Source organism: Haliotis rufescens, unplaced genomic scaffold (assembly GCF_023055435.1).
Source record: "Haliotis rufescens isolate VD_foot unplaced genomic scaffold, xgHalRufe1.0.p SCAF_19, whole genome shotgun sequence".
In the NCBI taxonomy this organism is placed as follows: Eukaryota; Metazoa; Mollusca; class Gastropoda; order Lepetellida; family Haliotidae; genus Haliotis; species Haliotis rufescens.
The window spans coordinates 5,877,881-5,894,826 of NW_025963879.1; the positions used below are offsets into that span (position 1 = coordinate 5,877,881).

Sequence of the window (16,946 nt, forward strand, 5' to 3'; positions counted from 1 at the left end):
GCTAAAACATTTATAAAGTCCAGATTAAGGACCAATGAAGCAAAAATTTAATGATTTTCGGCAAATATAAGAATTAATAAAATCCACTCACCTATTTCTTTTTTATTTTCATTTGTTTACGTAGTCGGAACATTATTTTAAAAAGAATTACAAATAATATCTGTCATCACCCATTTCCCGATGATAGTGGCTGTCTGCTCATTCACATGAGGAAATACCTCCGTTTCCAAAGCTTCGTATGAATAACACATACGTCGAAGGCTGCCATGTCAGTATGCTTTAAAAAAACTTATATTGTTTCACTGACATAATCTGCTACAAGGTTCGTGATTGGTCAAATTTAAGCACGTGACCTAAGGCAGCCAATCAAATTACAGCAAAGGTAATTTTCAGACTTTGGCGAAAGGTTTGGGTTAAATCATGTTATTCTGAACGTTTTAAGCATGAAATCGCAATCTATGTTAAAAATATGGAACTTTATGGATGCATAGTGCTAGGTTACGAGCTGTGACAAAGATTTCTTTTGCATATATTTTGGCATTAATGACATTGTGTCCAAGCCGAGAAATCGGGGAGACGAAAGCCGAGATGTCATTTGATTTACGATTACACGTGATCGTACGGAAAGATGGAAATAATAACTTAGATGACAGTTTGGCAACTTTTAGATATATTTTTGTTGATTTTATTACTTTGTATAATATATTCAAAGATTTGCTTAAAACATCTTTATTTTGCTGTTTGACATGTTCGATGAGGACCCATTGTCATAGTGTGTCCAAGAATTTAATTTTCAATAACATTGCGGGAAATAGTGTCCAATGAATAAAGTTTTAATCTATAGATACAGGAAATCTTTTTGTTTGAACTTTTTTACGAAAAGATCGGCAGTAAGAAAAGAAAGGGTTATTTTCATTTATTTTATTTTTTTAACATTTGGACTTTGAAAGAGCGGTGCATCCCTAAACCAAGAAATATAAAAAGTGGCGCCTTGTCATTGCATTTGTGAGACAGTCTCAGATAAAGACATTAATAAAGCCAATGTAGCTATATGGCTTAAAACCATGCTCTCAGGGAGATATCAGCATGCAAAGCTAAGAACTCTTGTATTTGGATCCTTCACAGCTCATGAAATAAGAGCTCTGTCTATCAGCCTTGTGACCTGGAACGAGTGGTCTCCAGCTGCAAGTGGAGATGCGAAAACGTTTGTTAGCTTCAACTTGTGAGACATACAACCAGACTTGTAGGGACTTGATTGTCTTGGACCAGTGGTGGCATCACGTCTTTGTGACTCTAGCTTTCTCCTCCTTGAGGGAAAAATGGAGTGGAGAAGAGACAAGAAGTTCCCAGTCAGCAGCCTTGGAAGTAGTAACCTTTTGTACCATATTGTCTGCAAAGTGTAGGACAGGTCATAGTTTAACAGATGGTCACAAGACTGATGTCAAAGCCATCGGAAGTGATGTCAGAACCAGAAGTGGTCTGTTAGGAGCAATCTGATTGGATCATCTGATGACCGGATGCAAATACAACAGTAGTTCTGTGGAAGCGTCTCACATATTTTTTTGGTCCTTGAAATGCTTCCAAATTTCTTCCTTTTGATGTGATTCGGTTTATTGTATACTTATTATTGGTCAAACGCTTGTTTAGTTTGGCTTTGGATCCACCAACGACTGTTAGCTATGAAGAGTTTTACGAGATATCAGAACTCACCGGACAGTCCCTCTGAAGTATTCTGTCAGTGATTATTATGTATTTGCTGGAATTATCCAAAAATACCAAACTTCCTTGATTATAGTATGCACTTTTAAAAAATAAATAAACGACAGTTGACGACAGACCAAGGTCAGGAAGACCAAGGGTGACAACCCAAGCACAAGATCGATACATCCGGCTGCGACACCTCTGAGACCGCACTACCACAGCCACGTCTACAACCACACAGATTCCTGGGGTAAGCAGAATATCAGATCAAACGGACCGCAACAGAATGAGGGAGGCTGGACTTTTTGCACGAAGACCTGTTCGACGTCATGTATTGACCCCATGTCATCTGGCGGACCGTCTGCTTTGGTGCCAACAGAGGGTTAGATGGGCACGTCCAAGGTGGAGAAATGTACTGTTTACTGACGAGTCCCGTTTCCTACTCACACGTGCTGATGGGTGCGCACGTGTCTACAGACGTCGGGGTGAAGGTTACGCCCCCAACTGTGTGCAGCAGGTTGTCCCATTTGGCGGCGGGAGTGTCATGGTATGGGCCGGAATTCATCACGGTGGTAGGACGCCTCTCGTGCATGTGGCAGGTGCATTGACAGGTGTGCGTTACAGAGACTTGATCCTACAGCCTTACGTTCTTCCTCACGTCAACGTTCATGGCGGACAGTTACAGCAGGACAACGCTCGACTGCATATTGCACGTGTTTGTCAGGACTTCTTACACCACAACAACATCCAGACATTACCTTGGCCAGCCCGGTCACCAGATTTGTCCCCGATTGAGCATCTGTGGGACGAGTTGGATTGACACTTTCTCAGAAGGAATCCACCGCCCAAAACACTTCCGGCGCTTCTTGATGCACTTCAGCATGAATGGCAGCACATCCAACAGCGTGTTTTTGACAACTTGATTGCATCTATGGGTCGTCGGTGTCAAGCGGTGATTGATGCATGTGGTGGGCACAACCTATACTGACATTTTCTGTACCCCTGTCACATTAACTGTATGGTGTATGTGTGTCTGTCTAGGTGACACGATTAATGTTTTTAACATTGTGTACATTGATCTTCAAACAGTGTTTCAATTATGGTTTCTGTGTCCTATTTTGAAACAATCGCATTATATTACATTTTGAAAGTCAGTGTCAAGTTTCTTTTTTTGAAGAGTATATATATAGTAAAAGCTGGGATTAAAATAACACAATATCTGAATATATTATTATGGGGACTTGGACAAAGGTTGGAGTTTTCCGGGGCTCAAGACATCCAACAAAGTGAAGTTTGGAAAAGCAAACATCATGTTGTGAGAGATAAGTACAAGGTCTGAATGCTGTACTAGGTTTATAAGGCGTATGGAAATCTCAGTGCCCAGAATGCTGGTAGTGAAGGGGCGTACCATTTATTTCACTGTCCCTGTCCGGATTGTATTTTGTTCGTTTATTGCAAATCTGGAAAGCTCAGCGAGCAGGAAAGTACTGTGAAAACTGAGAGTGACAATCTTATTTCTTTAAGTCACTTTCGCTCATTGTCAAACAAGCCAGTACATGATTAAGGAAATAATCCCTCACATCTTGAGTTTCCCTTATTACATATTGTCGCTTAGTATCAATAGCCCCTTTACTAAGTTCACTAACCTGCCACAAGTTGCTACACATTACCGTAAATCATAGATCAAATAACAGATTCACTACCATAATCTTAATCTGTTTTACTCATTTCTAAATGTTCACGTCAGCAGCAGTCCCCTGAGAACACTTCTGTAACTGCTGCCGATACATATACATATATGCATACAGTAATCAGCTTGCGCATTTGATGTAAGGGGTGCACTCATTGTAAAGTTTGGCTAGTGTGGGTGTGTGGACGTTATTCTGTAATTTTGAACTTTTTGAGTCATGAGGGGAATTTTATGCTAATTTGGGTACTTGGGATGATAAAGCACCGGTTCTAAATTACTACAAAGAGATATCTACTCTACAGTGGGACTACATCAAATTTCAAAACACAGTAAGTTTATCTCCTAAATACATTTCAGAATAGTTGGAATTGTACAATGGATTCTACTTTTGATTGAGGCAGTTTCTGAGGCATGGTTATATTTATTTTATGCATGTGTTTTTACAAATCCTACCACATAAACTGTTGGTGCTATATGTATTAAAGATGAAGGTCATAGACTAGTACATGGTGGTATTTTAAGACTTCAGTAGCTTTGTAGAAGTGGCTGTGAAGGGGCTGCTTCTGTTTTTGTTGCTTCAAGTACTTGCATACACCTGTTGTTGAATAATTTGGTAATATGACCATTATTTATCATGCAGGGAGGGAGAGAGCTCATGAGACTGATGGGATACACGCAAGAGATTGAGGATGGGCTGTTTTTCCCTGAACCAGAGGAACCTAACCTTGATCAGACAGCAAATATGGTTGCAGACATCATACTGGCAAAGAAGCAGATGGAAATGTACCTGAGTGGAGTGCATCCTAATCAGACTGAAGTTGAACAGTTTATTCCACCAAATGTTGTGTAAGTGTGCTGGAAGAAAATGAAAATTGATAGAAAATTGTGAAACATTAAAGGTGCACAATGTCTAAGATGACTTTACAAGATTAGCAAATCTTTTGAGATAATTTGAAACTGAGACTTTGTTATTTAAACCATGGCTCCTTTGTCTTTGATTGGGTGTTAACTAACTGAGTTGTTAGTTAAACACCATATGTCAATGTTTGAATTTGACTGCTGCTACATTATTTTGGTGAACCAGAAGCGCATATCACTTTCCTTTTTAGCTCACCAGACTGAAAGTGTTTGCTGCAGTCTCGATATGGATGAAATCCCGATATGATTAACAGCAGTGGCCTACCTGATGACTTTTTAATCATAGCGTCCATTTGGGCAATAGAGTGCAATAGAAGTCTCTCTATGTTATGCAAGACCTTAAAGTTGTTAGGTTTTAGAATAAACCGGTCAAAGGTCAGCAGTCATGCTCAAATGTTGGTATTTCTTGGCATTCTCATCAACACTGCAACCATGACTCTATCATTAACTGCTAAGAAGATTGGTGAATTGAAAGAAATCTTGGATGATTACTCAGTGCATCAATGAGCCAATAACTAAGTGACAGCTGCAGTCTTTGGCAGGTTTATTGAACTGAGCTAGCCAGGTGATTCTTGGTGGCCGAACATTCTTACATTGGGTAACTGAACTTCAATCTACTGTTCAGTTCCCCTCTCACTGAGCCCACCTTTGCAGTCACTTTGGAAATCAAGCTGATCACATAAGCAATACTGGAGGATGGACCCGTGACCTCAGTGCAAACAGATGCCTGCAACTATGGGACAGGTGGTTATTTTCAGAGTGACTTATTTTTTTTTATTAATAGGCACCAGGACATACATTAAACAGATTCACTTAACCACATGAGGTACCTTGACATCGAAAGAATGTTTCCTACTGCGGTACAAATATTCGATGTCCCGGCCCATGACACTTATGCAGCACCCAATGGTAGAATGTCTTGCTCTGCATGTCTGGCTAATCTGCAAAGGGCACTAATGTCACATGGCTTTCTAGGATGGCAGGTCAAGCATTTTTCAATGATGGTTGGATCTCCACCAGTTCAGTATGTGACAACAAGTGTGATTCTTTTGTCCGAAAAAAGCTTTGACATAGTTTCAGGCTGACTTCATCCTCTTCCTTTTTGAGTCCTAAGTGTCTGATATGGGACTTTATCACCAAAAACCAACAACTTGGCCAGGAAAACCGTAGGTTTACGATCTTCTCTCTCTCGTCAAGGCACGTGCCAGCAAACCAAGAGTATCCAAGAACACCTTATCCTAATATTGTTAAGGGTGACTATTTTGGAGGCCTGTCGGCACCATGAGAATTACAGCCGCCACAAACAATCCACTTCAGGCCTTTCTTATGCACTAGCATTAGACACAAACTGCTCCCTCATTGACATCATCAATGGTTGCTGTTGGCAGACATTCCACATTTGCCTACTGCTACTTGCGAGATCTGTTGATTGTCTTCATCATCAGGGTCCTCTGATTTTGGTACCACTACTCATTGATCCTAAAAGATGTCATTAACATCACCTCAATCCTGTCTGCAAAGACTGCTAGGTTTGGTGGATCCTTCTCAATCAACAGAAGTTCTGGCATGGACCAAAGATGGACGTTTTGTAGGTACTAACTTTTGTTAGGTTATATTGGTTCAGGGAAGTTTCTTGTCAGGTTCCACACTGAAATGATCAGTGTAAGGATATGCACTGTTAACTACCTGACCACACATACCTCAAGATATCAGTACAAGGTTGTGATACATACGTAGCTGAGTACTGACCAAACTTCTTGTGCTGATGATACAACTAGTAAACACAACACGGCACCTGGGAAGATGCTACTTTTATTAATTTACCAAAATTTGAATATTTCAAATATTAAGTACTTATCCTGATACTCCATGGATGAGTCCCTCCTGGCTTCCCCTCATCCTGGTTTCTGTCCTTTCTTGGCATTTTGAAGAAGAGGATCAAGGGCAAATAACTACCAACTGGTGACTGTGGACAGTGGGTGACTTTCTTGCAAAATGTTTTCACTCCCCAGAGATTTTTAAAATTATCCTATCTCACACTTTGCATTTCTTCCTCCTTCTTCAATCCTATGTGGAAACATGCTTGAACCATGTTTCCAGCTTTTAAAATAAAAACATTCACCCAACAACCCCTGCTTCTCTATGGTTACATTCCAGTAGCTAGGTCAAAATTGCGTGTTTCCTGTGCATGACATGCCTGCTCCAACTGACCATGTGTATACCTCTGCAAACTCATTCTCTTTCTCATCGCTACCATGGTGACATGTTTAACCATCTAAGAGAAGTTTTCTTGTTCTGTTGCCAAATTCTGTGGAGAATTACACAACCTACAAATATAGCCAAAAAGGACAGACAACTTATTCTACATCGGACCCGCACACCTTATGTAGTGACTGTTGCGGGCAGCGTTTATTGAACTCACAGTCTGCAGAGTGCCATGCCTTGCCAGATTCTGCGTCTATTTTCAGCAATGTCGTCATAGGTTATCGAACTGGCATTCTAAGGCCCAGAATTCAACTAAGAAATCCATGACCACGGATGATACAATATCTGACAGATATATTCACGGATGATATTTCCAATACCGAACCATTGAACTCTTCACAATCTCCTATACAAGCCAATGTTCGTTCTGTCCAACTGTCTGATCCCAAGCAAGCTCACGCTCCCTTTCAAGCGGCCGATGGCGCTACAACATTTAAGATAACACACTTGTAATCTACTTGTTCTGCTCCTACAGCTGATTGTGATAAGATCGATGTTTCTACTACCTTCAGGGGCATTCCCAATCGTCACGCAAAGTATCAATGATCAAATTCTAAGAACAAGGATCCGGGCTCCCACTCCCAGGATCGGCACTCTGGCTGATAACAAACATCCGCACCGCGATTGTAGTGACTCACATTCCTGGTCCACTTCGTATGACCGCCTCGGCTCTCTCACCCTCAGGAAGTTCTACCGACGACAGGGATCGGTCTTCTTCTGTTGATTATCAACATGGCGGTTACAACTATGGGAACTATCCAGTAGTCGATACCTACGTGAATCGTAGATAGGAATGGGATGCTTACCCGGTTTATTGAGACCCTTATTACCAGCGACCCGGATACCCCTACCCACCAAGTTTTCTCGACTACTGCTCTACTACTGGCTATGTTCATTCTCTACTCTGCCATCCTCTTACGGAAGGTCCCTTATATGACGACAACCCTCGACCTTCTACTAAATCTAAGGATCGTAGTTCGTCAACACATGGGGAATGTCAGAGCCATTCCCGAAGCCGATCATGTTCAGTTCACAGATCACCAGATCGCTTTCCCACTAGGTCAGCTCCTCCGGAACCTTGTCCACCTATCTTGCCCATGAGTTGGGATCACCGTGATCAACAGCAGAGTACAAAACCATCGTTTGACTCCTTAATGAAAGCCATCACTCCAGTCTTACTTCAGCATTCCGAAACTCTGTAAACTTCTCAGCCTATAGATGTCACTCTAGCTCCAGTTACCTCCCACTCGATCCCTCCCGGGTTGGGTGGTTCAGCCTCGGCCACTCTGGTCTGCAGGATCCCACAGCTAGCTCACACCCACCCGGTGTGCTTGAACATCACTCATCACCATAACTCCTTGGTTTACAGTTTTGAACCCAGAGACCCTGAATCAGCCCATTGGATCACTGACAAGTTACAGTTACATCATACATTGTCTGATGCAGATCTGTTCACAGGGTTCTCAGTTCCGTCAGCTAGCTCATCCAATATTACACTTCCTCCCAGACCAGTATTATTGGACATTAACTCTAACCTGGCTACGGCCTTCTTTTCTTTCAGTCATGTACAGTATTTTCTTGAGTATAGTGCACACTTTTTTTCCAAAAAACACAGTTGTGTAGAAGGGGGTGCGCATTATTATTATTTATTTCCCCCCTGCGGAAATACCATGTCAACAAATCCATACTGAAGTACGCAAATTAATCAAGTAATTACACAGTCTGGCTATAAAAAGTGTTCTATGTATATCTGGACTTATGTTTGTAACATATTTCATAAATTTTATTAAAAATTCCTTTAAGAATTGCTTTAATTAATTTTGGCGAAATCGTGTGTGAAGCGATCGGAAGATCGCACAACTCACCGTTATTAACAGCAACAGCGGTCAGATTACTGCTATTGATGCCTTGAAATGAACTTTAGTTGACAGAGAATGGATTACCATATCATAAATGCCATACTTTGACTCGTTAAAGTTCATATTTGTTATAGTTTGACGATGTCAACACGTAGTTCTCGCGATCACATGTGTGGGAGCCTCGACGGTGACTGGTCAAACTGGCTCAACATCATCCTACATGGTTGAAGATTGGGACCTTTCATATTTGAATACCACGGTACGCCGTACGCACTAGGATTATTTCCTTTAAACGAGGAGGGATACTCCTTATACGGGATAAGCTCACACACATCCTTGACCTCCTCTCTCACAATTCTGGCTCAATGACAGTTCTTCGTCACCGTGGGGTACTACAGGGACAATCAGTTAAAGCAAAGCTCTATCAACAACCTTGGTCTTCATGCACCATTTGCAGATGTGATCCCGCAGGTTGCTCAAGATGTACAGAGACTCTATACTCCAGGTCACTGTGGACTTTTTGCGTCTCCAAAAGAGACAGTTGGAAGATCAGGAGAAGAAACAGTTCGTTCCTGCCCAACGTGATTTTTGAGAACTTCTCTCCTCTAGACCTAATCCCTTTCACGGACGCGGAAGAGGACAAGGAGGTTCAAGACCCTTCGAAGGACAATCCATCTCCACTTCCTGAGGGGGAGGTTCAGCAGGGAACTGACTCCTTTTCACTACAGCATGACTGGGAACTCCAGCCATTCCCGGTACAGACAAACCCGTAGGCGAAAGACTAAGGCTATTTGCAAGCAACTGGAGCATCCTTTGCAGACCCCTTCATGACACAGTTACTACAGCAAGGATATTGACAACCACTGACCTCGCCACCTCCTGTGACGTTCCAGCCCCTACAGAGAATGTATCCGGACAGGCAACAACCAACGTTGATCAACACTCTAGGTACGTTACTAGTAAAAAACGCAATTAAATGTCTTGGCCTGCTTCACGCAACTCCGGGGTTTTATTCACCCATTTCCTTGTCCCCAAAAAGGACAGTCTTAAACTCTGGCTCATCTTCAACATAAAGGTATTCAACACAACGTACTTAGAAGTCTTGCCACATTTTCGCATGACATCGATCTCGTTCCTTTGCATGCTCATTCATCCGACGATTTTATGAAAAGTCTCGACCTCCAAGCCGCTTATCTGCACGTTCCCATCCATCGGGATCACCGTCACTTCCTCCTGTTTGTTTTTCAAGTCCACCACTACCAATGGAAGGTGCTCTCATTTGGAATTTATTAGGCCCTGTGGCTTTTTACCTGCCTCACCCAGCCCGTCATGAAGTTCCTACATCTTAGCATGATCGTGTTTGATTCATATCTCATTCAAATTCACGTAGATGCCGATATCCTCTGTCAACAACTCAACTTCACATGTCGTCTTCTAATGCAACTTGGCAAGCTTATCAACGTAAACAAGTCTGAAGTCATTCCTACACAATATCTCCAATTCATAGGAGTCCTATTCGACACTCGGCAGGGTATGATGTTCATCCCGAACGTCTGGGGGGTAAAGATTCAACGATACTTTCTGTTGGCACTCAAACAACCGCTCCGACTCTGCAAATGGCAACAACTCCTGTGGTCACATCAATGTTTTCTCATGCCCTTTTTCTGGATCGATAACTCTATCTCCATCCTTGTCTTAAATGGTGGCTGGTCGCATCAAATGTTTGCGGAGGGGACGCTTTGAGGCCATTCGTCCCATCCCTCCATCTGTTCATCGATGCTTCAAATGTAGGTTGAAGAGATCACTTTTGAGATCTGCATATCTTGAATTCAAGGCAGCAATTCTAGCGGTCTCACACTGGTCAGAGCTCATACGCTCCTCTGCCCTCATGATCCATTCCGTCAACACTGCGGTCGTGAGGTACAATAACAGAATGGGATCCACAAAGTCGATGTCCCTCCTCTCCCTCGCTCTACAGTTCTTTCAACTAATTGACTACCTCAACATCCATGTCCAGGCTCCCCACTGCAGCCTGTGCTGGTGAAATTCATGCTTTGGATGTCACCAGGGTTCAGTTTGAGAGATCTAGAAGGGGTAGGGCATTCATGGGCCTTTGTTGGGATGTCGTGGTAAAGAGTCAACTTTCTGGCCAGCCTGACCGACTATTTACCTCTTCCTGTGCTCAGTTCGAGCATTTTGACTATATCTAGATATGTCTTGCCCCCACACAACGTTTCATCCTGTTGTCATCTGGTTCTACATCGGAAATCCTTGTACAACTATCCTTTTGGCTCTGTTTCATTATCATTCAAGCATATTCCTTCACCGGGCTGCCTCCACCTACTACGTCCAACCCTTATGAGACACTAGCGGTTGCTTCTACCATGGCCCTCCACAGTAACTGCACCCTTTCAGCTATCATGGAAGGGTGCTTTTGGAAGTCTGATACAGTTTTTGCGTCTCACTACCTTTCGCGACATCTCAGTCACAGACGTCCAAGGGTTCCACAAGTTCGGTCCTTTGGTGTTGGCACAAAAACTGTCTCGCCCCAGTTCATGCCGATAAAGCTGTTATGCATCGAGATCCTTGCTGGTTACGATTGTATATACAGAATAAATCACTGAACATTTACTTTGGTGTTATGTGTATTTTTATTGTTCAGGTTTTCCCAGATCAAGTCCCTTTTAGAGGGTGGATTAGCTCGTCTGTAGAGACTTTTTAGACTTCATCTATGAAGTCACCATTAGGTGCGGCCGTTCATAAACGTAGGAACCGTGTCCCGATCCTTTATTCCGCTCACCTTTGCTTTGGGTATTTGTAAAGTAGGGTTTTGGTTCAAAGGTCCTTGCTATGGAATTACGGTTAATCGTTCCTCTTCTCACCTTGGCTCGCTTCATGCTTGATGAAGCATTAAAAGAGTCTCTATGGTCCATTGGAGATAGTGTTGTGTTTTGTTTGAAGAATCGATGCCTATCCAGGATCGATTTTAAGTTGTAAGGTGTTTTGCTTATGTGTTTACAGCTACGCTGTCGCTCTATAAGAATGATGACATATGGGGAAAAAACTTTCGGAATGTATGCCCAATCATGGTGTTTCGTTTGAGTGACATATCGGGATTGTTAACACTGGTTGAACGTGTGTTTTTCCCGCTGACAAGTTCATGTCTTTAAGACGCTAGACAGTTTAATTTTTTTTAAACAAATTCAAAATTACACTGTCAAGATCCAGCTTCCTTGTGAATATCTCACAGTTATAGTGCATACAGGCTAGGGTATCTGCGGCCCACCATCCAACTGTGGGATAACATGCAAAGTGTGAGAATCTTTAAAAATTGGAATTTTTTGTATAAGTTGTATATTTATATTCTTATTCTATCTCACACATGAAAGGCCCAGCTGACAAGGTAAGGATGTCATCTTTGGGATGACTCCACGCCCTGCTACATAATCCTCCGTCAACAGGTGGCACGTCCCGGCTACATAATGGCGCCCCACGTTGGGCGCCATAAAATTTCCGAGTCCTGTGATGGAATTTGAATCACAGGCCTTCTGATCCGAGGTCGGACGCCTTGTCCACATGACCAAAGAGGTTAACCCCGTCAGCAAGCTGACAAGGTAAGGATGTCATCTTTGGTATGACTCCACGCCCTGCTACATAATCCTCCGTCAACAGGTTGCACGTCCCGGCTTCATAATGGCGCCCCACGTTGGGCGCCATAAAATTTCCGAGTCCTGTGATGGGATTTGAATCACAGACCTTGTGATCAGAGGCCGGACGCCGTATCCACATGACCAAAGAGGTTAACCCCGTCAGCAAGCTGACATGGTAAGGATGTCATTTGTGGGATGACTCCACGCCCTGCTACATACTCCCCCGTCAACAGAAGGCAAGCTGACAAGGTAAGGATGTCATCTTTTGGATGACTGCACGCCAGGGGTCTGGAAACGGTCATATGCGCCGGACATGTTCGATTGGGAATCTCAAATGTCCGGTTAAAAATATTGCTTACCAGACATTTAAATTTTTCTGTCTGGACATTTAAAAAAGTATTGTATTAGATCAGTTATTCTCCTCACGAGGTACATAAGGCTATCCATATTTTTTTCTGTGTTTTCCATCTCCCGCCCGCCCTGTATTTTCATTGAAATAAGTAAAATAAACAAGTTTTCTTATCGCTGTGGAAATGTGTGCCCCAATGTGATAACAACAACTCTCCTACCATTGCACACTCATCTCCCCAGGTCAGCTTGATTTTTCTTCAGCTATGTTTATTAAGAATTTGTTTCCAAAGCAAAGCAACTCAATCTATGTTAATGAAAAGACTGGTAACAAGTGTTCTGAACTTTAAGATGTCATTAAATATGTTATAAACAACTATTTTATTTTTGGCTTTTTTTGTTTATTTTCGCCCACCCACCCTCTTGCTGGTTGAAGTTGGAGATGAGAAACAGATAAAAAATATGGATGGCCTGATGCTTTAGAGTTAAAACTTTGTGTTAAGTAAATATAACTTGTGTACTGCAACAATGTTATACAAGAGTACTTTCAGTCTTTCAAATTGAGAAACATTGTAGAGATTTAAACATTTCACTTGATTAAAGCAATCAAATATATAATGTAGAGTTATCATGGACAGTTGATTCAGCCAGGCTCCATCAAATCATCATCTGCACATGAGTTTTATGACTTACCACATTTTTTAATTGGTAGGATAAAAGAATTGACTTATACATATGAATTCTGTAGCAGAATGTATTTGTCCTAACCCAAGGCAATAGGACTGGAAATTCCAGGTGGAATGTAGTGATTTCTCTTGGCAGTGAAAGGGCTGCTTCTGTTCTCAAACACTTGCCAACAGGCTTCAAGTTATAACTTAAGATACTAGCCTGGAGAACTGCAGAGGCTTTTACTAGTCAAGATGAAGGTATGTTTATGACATTTATCAAGTTCAGTGTTGTGTTTTCTTTCTGTGTAGCTCTGATGTGGAGATGCTGCGTGTTGGAGTAAGCATCAGTGCCTTGGGCCAGCACTCGCCACCTGGACCAACAACAGGAGGGAAAACAGTAAGCAAGTGTTTGTTACATATTACAGTACTGTTCATACATTCATTCATGTTTCAAAGTGAAGTATACTTGAAATCTTTATAATACAATATGCAGCTCATAAACAGCCCATTTGTTTGGTTAAGTTATGGGGGTAAATTAAGGCAGCATTGATGAAGAAGCTAATCATGTTGAGGTCACTAAATATTCAGTTTCATGTAAGGATCCCGAGTTAAAAAGGTTTCGGCCAAACTTCTCGGCACACAACTACCAGAAACGGCCATTGTTGACTTTTGGCACTTCACGTTGAGCGGCATGCACTCCGATATTTTCTTTATAATTTCATCATTTTTCCTTTTCGATCATAATTTTTTGTTTTCTGACGAAAGGAAAATATTATGATCCTTAATTTCTAAAAATTAGCAACTTTCGGTGTAACTAATTGTAAACAAAAACAATCTGAATCGTAACATCATCGATTGGATGGAACTTGTACGATCATGTCAAAGGCGGTAAACAAACAACTCCACATGCATAGTTATCCCATTAGACTATTACAATCATTTTGTTACATCTAACTTAATTTTCTAGAATTATTGACACACATGTATAAATCTTTGTAAAAAAATCATTTTTAAAGCATTTGTAAATGATTTCGTTTTTTAAACTTTCGGACACATTGATAAGCCGACAAACGTCAGTGACACGTTTGGGCGTTGCCTTACTTGCGATTTGTTGAGTTGAACAAAGTCAACAAACACTGCAAAAAATGACAAATATTGGATGATAGGCAAGACCTGAACTGATATACATTCTAGGTAAACCATTCAATAGCAAAATAGTGCTGTTTACGAGAAATAATCAAAATACTTGCAATTTTAGCTATCATTTCTGTAAGCGGAAGCACGTACCGCATGTGACACATGGAAGCAAAATATGCAAAAGTTGGTAAGCTATCATAAAGAAATTCCGAAATAGATTCAAATTAAAAAGAAAATACATAATTTACTATTTTTCGTCAACTATTATCTATTTATTGATCTTCACTCATATTTGTTTCATATTTCTTCGTGATTGTCGCCATCAAATGTGTCAGTCTAAATCCGAAACCGTAATGGATTTCACGCTCGGTGACTTTAATTTAAAATTATTTTCTGAAAACGAACGCAATGGAGAGCAATATAACGTATTGATATGCCATAATGATAACAACATAATATTGTTATTGGTCTAACATTACAAAAAGAACAATTTAGAATATTAAAAATGTTGTTGAAACTTTCTGAGAACCTCCCGTCCTCTGAACCGATTAAAATTTTGGTACACGACGACTGTATGGAGGTTGTGCAAATATATATAGGCTCCTATATATGTGATTTTGTACCCAAAACAAATTAAATTGTACCCAAAATACTTTTTGAATTTGTCCCTAAGAAAATAAGACAGTAGATCTATAATTATATTTACACACAATAAAATATTTCATCAAGTTCATAATATATGATTATGACTGTGATCCTTGAAATTGATTGTTTAGTTTCTTGTCACTGAAGAAGAGGCCAGTTAAGTTGGTTAAACCTAAGTTAGAATGTATTGTTTTGATAGTATGTTAAGTTTAAGACACCAAAATTAATGTTTATCTTTGAAATAATTCTAGGTAGATCTACAAAATCACATACCCATTTGGGTACGAAATCACGAGAAATTTTGGGTACAAAAGTCACTAGATCTACTGTACATTTCAACTGGTTTTCGGGAATCAATGGGATAAAAAATGTTTTTTGTCTGAATGATTCCTTTTCTCATTTTAAGACAAGAATTTGTTTTACGTAACATAACAGGCAGATCTACACGACACACATTTTGTCCTAAAAATATATAAAAATGTGAAAAATATTGACACCTCAGACCTCAGAAATGAGGGCTTTTAAAGTTATAATTCTACCTAACTTGTCACATGGTTTCACTAAGGTCTATCTTAGGAAAGTCCTTATGAAAATCTTTTTAAATTTTTTTTTTTATGACACTAACAATTTCTGGCACATAGACAAAGAGTATTCAAGGAAAGACAGATATGTTTTGAATTGTAAATATGACTTTCCTTTATTATTCCCCGCCCAACAAAGTTGGGGGGGGGATATAGAAACGGGCTCTGTCCGTCCGTCACATTTAGTTTCTGGAGCATAACTCAGAAACCGTTCAATATTTTTCCATCAAACTTTGCAGGTCTGTCAAGTACATGCTGAACTGGTGTCTTTTGCTATTTAGAAATTTTTGAAATTTTTATTACTACGTTTCCATGGCAACAAGATGGGCTTAGGTTCTGTGAGGGTAGAGTTCGTTTCCGGAGCATAACTCATAAACCGTTCAATATTTTTTCATGAAACTTTGTAGGTTTGTCAGGTACATGCTGAACTGGTGCCTTTTGCTATTTAGAAATTTTAGAAATTTTTATTTTTTACGTTTCCATGGCAACAAGATGGACTTAGGTTCTGTGAGGGTAGAGTTTGTTTCCGGAGCATAACTCATAAACCGTTCAATATTTTTTCATGAAACTTTGCAGGTTTGTCAGATACATGCTGAACTGGTGCCTTTTGCTATTTAGAAATTTTAGAAATTTTTATTTTTCCGTTTCCTGTGCAACAAGATGGACTTAGGTTCTGTGAGGGTAGGGTTCGTTTTCGGAGCATAACTTATAAACCGTTCAATATCTTTTCATGAAACTTTGTAGGTTTGTCAGGTACACGCTGAACTGGTGCCTTTTGCTATTGAGAAATTTTAGTAAATTTTTATTCTTTACGTTTCCATGGCAACAAGATGGACTTAGGTTCTGTGAGGGTAGAGTTCGTTTCCGGAGCATAACTTATAAACCGTTCAATATTTTTTCATGAAACTTTGCAGGTTTGTCAGGTACATGCTAAACTGGTGCCTTTTGCTATTTAGAAATTTTAGAATTTTTTTTTTTTACATTTCCATGGCAGCAAGATGGACTTAGGTTCCAAACTCTTCTTTTTTTTACAATTTCCATGACAAGTTCCACCTCGGTTAAAAAAGGTTAGGGTTTGTTTAGATTTAATTATGTCATAAATTCTGCAACAGGGGCGGGGGATATAGCCACGTTAGTGGCAAACTCTTGTAATTCTTGTTTCATGATAACAGGGGAACTTTTACAGACACCAGCTGAGGAAGTTGTGATACTGTGATTGCATACAAAGGAACAACAGGTTTGCAATAGTAACTGTATATGCAAAATAGACCACATAAGTGAACTAAAGTTATGGGGCGTGGCTGACCAGAAACAAATACATCTGGTAAGGGTAAACATGTATACAGGCACATTTCTTTTCACTCCAACCAGAAGACTGAGATAGCATTTTCTTAGAAAAATATGGCTAACTCACCAGCTTATGTGCCACCATGGTTCTTGTGATTAATCAAACAAAAATGTCATGTACTGTTACAAGTAAGTAA

The 16,946-nt window shown here is 40.5% G+C and overlaps 1 protein-coding gene across 2 annotated transcripts in view; it reads left to right on the forward strand.

Annotated features, from left to right (window-relative positions):
* LOC124148417 (E3 ubiquitin-protein ligase RNF31-like) overlaps positions 1-16,946 on the forward strand; it is a 265,524-nt gene that overhangs the window by 26,593 nt on the left and 221,985 nt on the right. For both annotated transcript variants that reach the window (XM_048398840.1, XM_046519497.2), the window contains 2 exons: positions 4,032-4,237; positions 13,409-13,496. In XM_048398840.1, the coding sequence (XP_048254797.1) occupies positions 4,032-4,237; positions 13,409-13,496 (294 nt within the window). The remainder of the gene's footprint in view (positions 1-4,031; positions 4,238-13,408; positions 13,497-16,946) is intronic.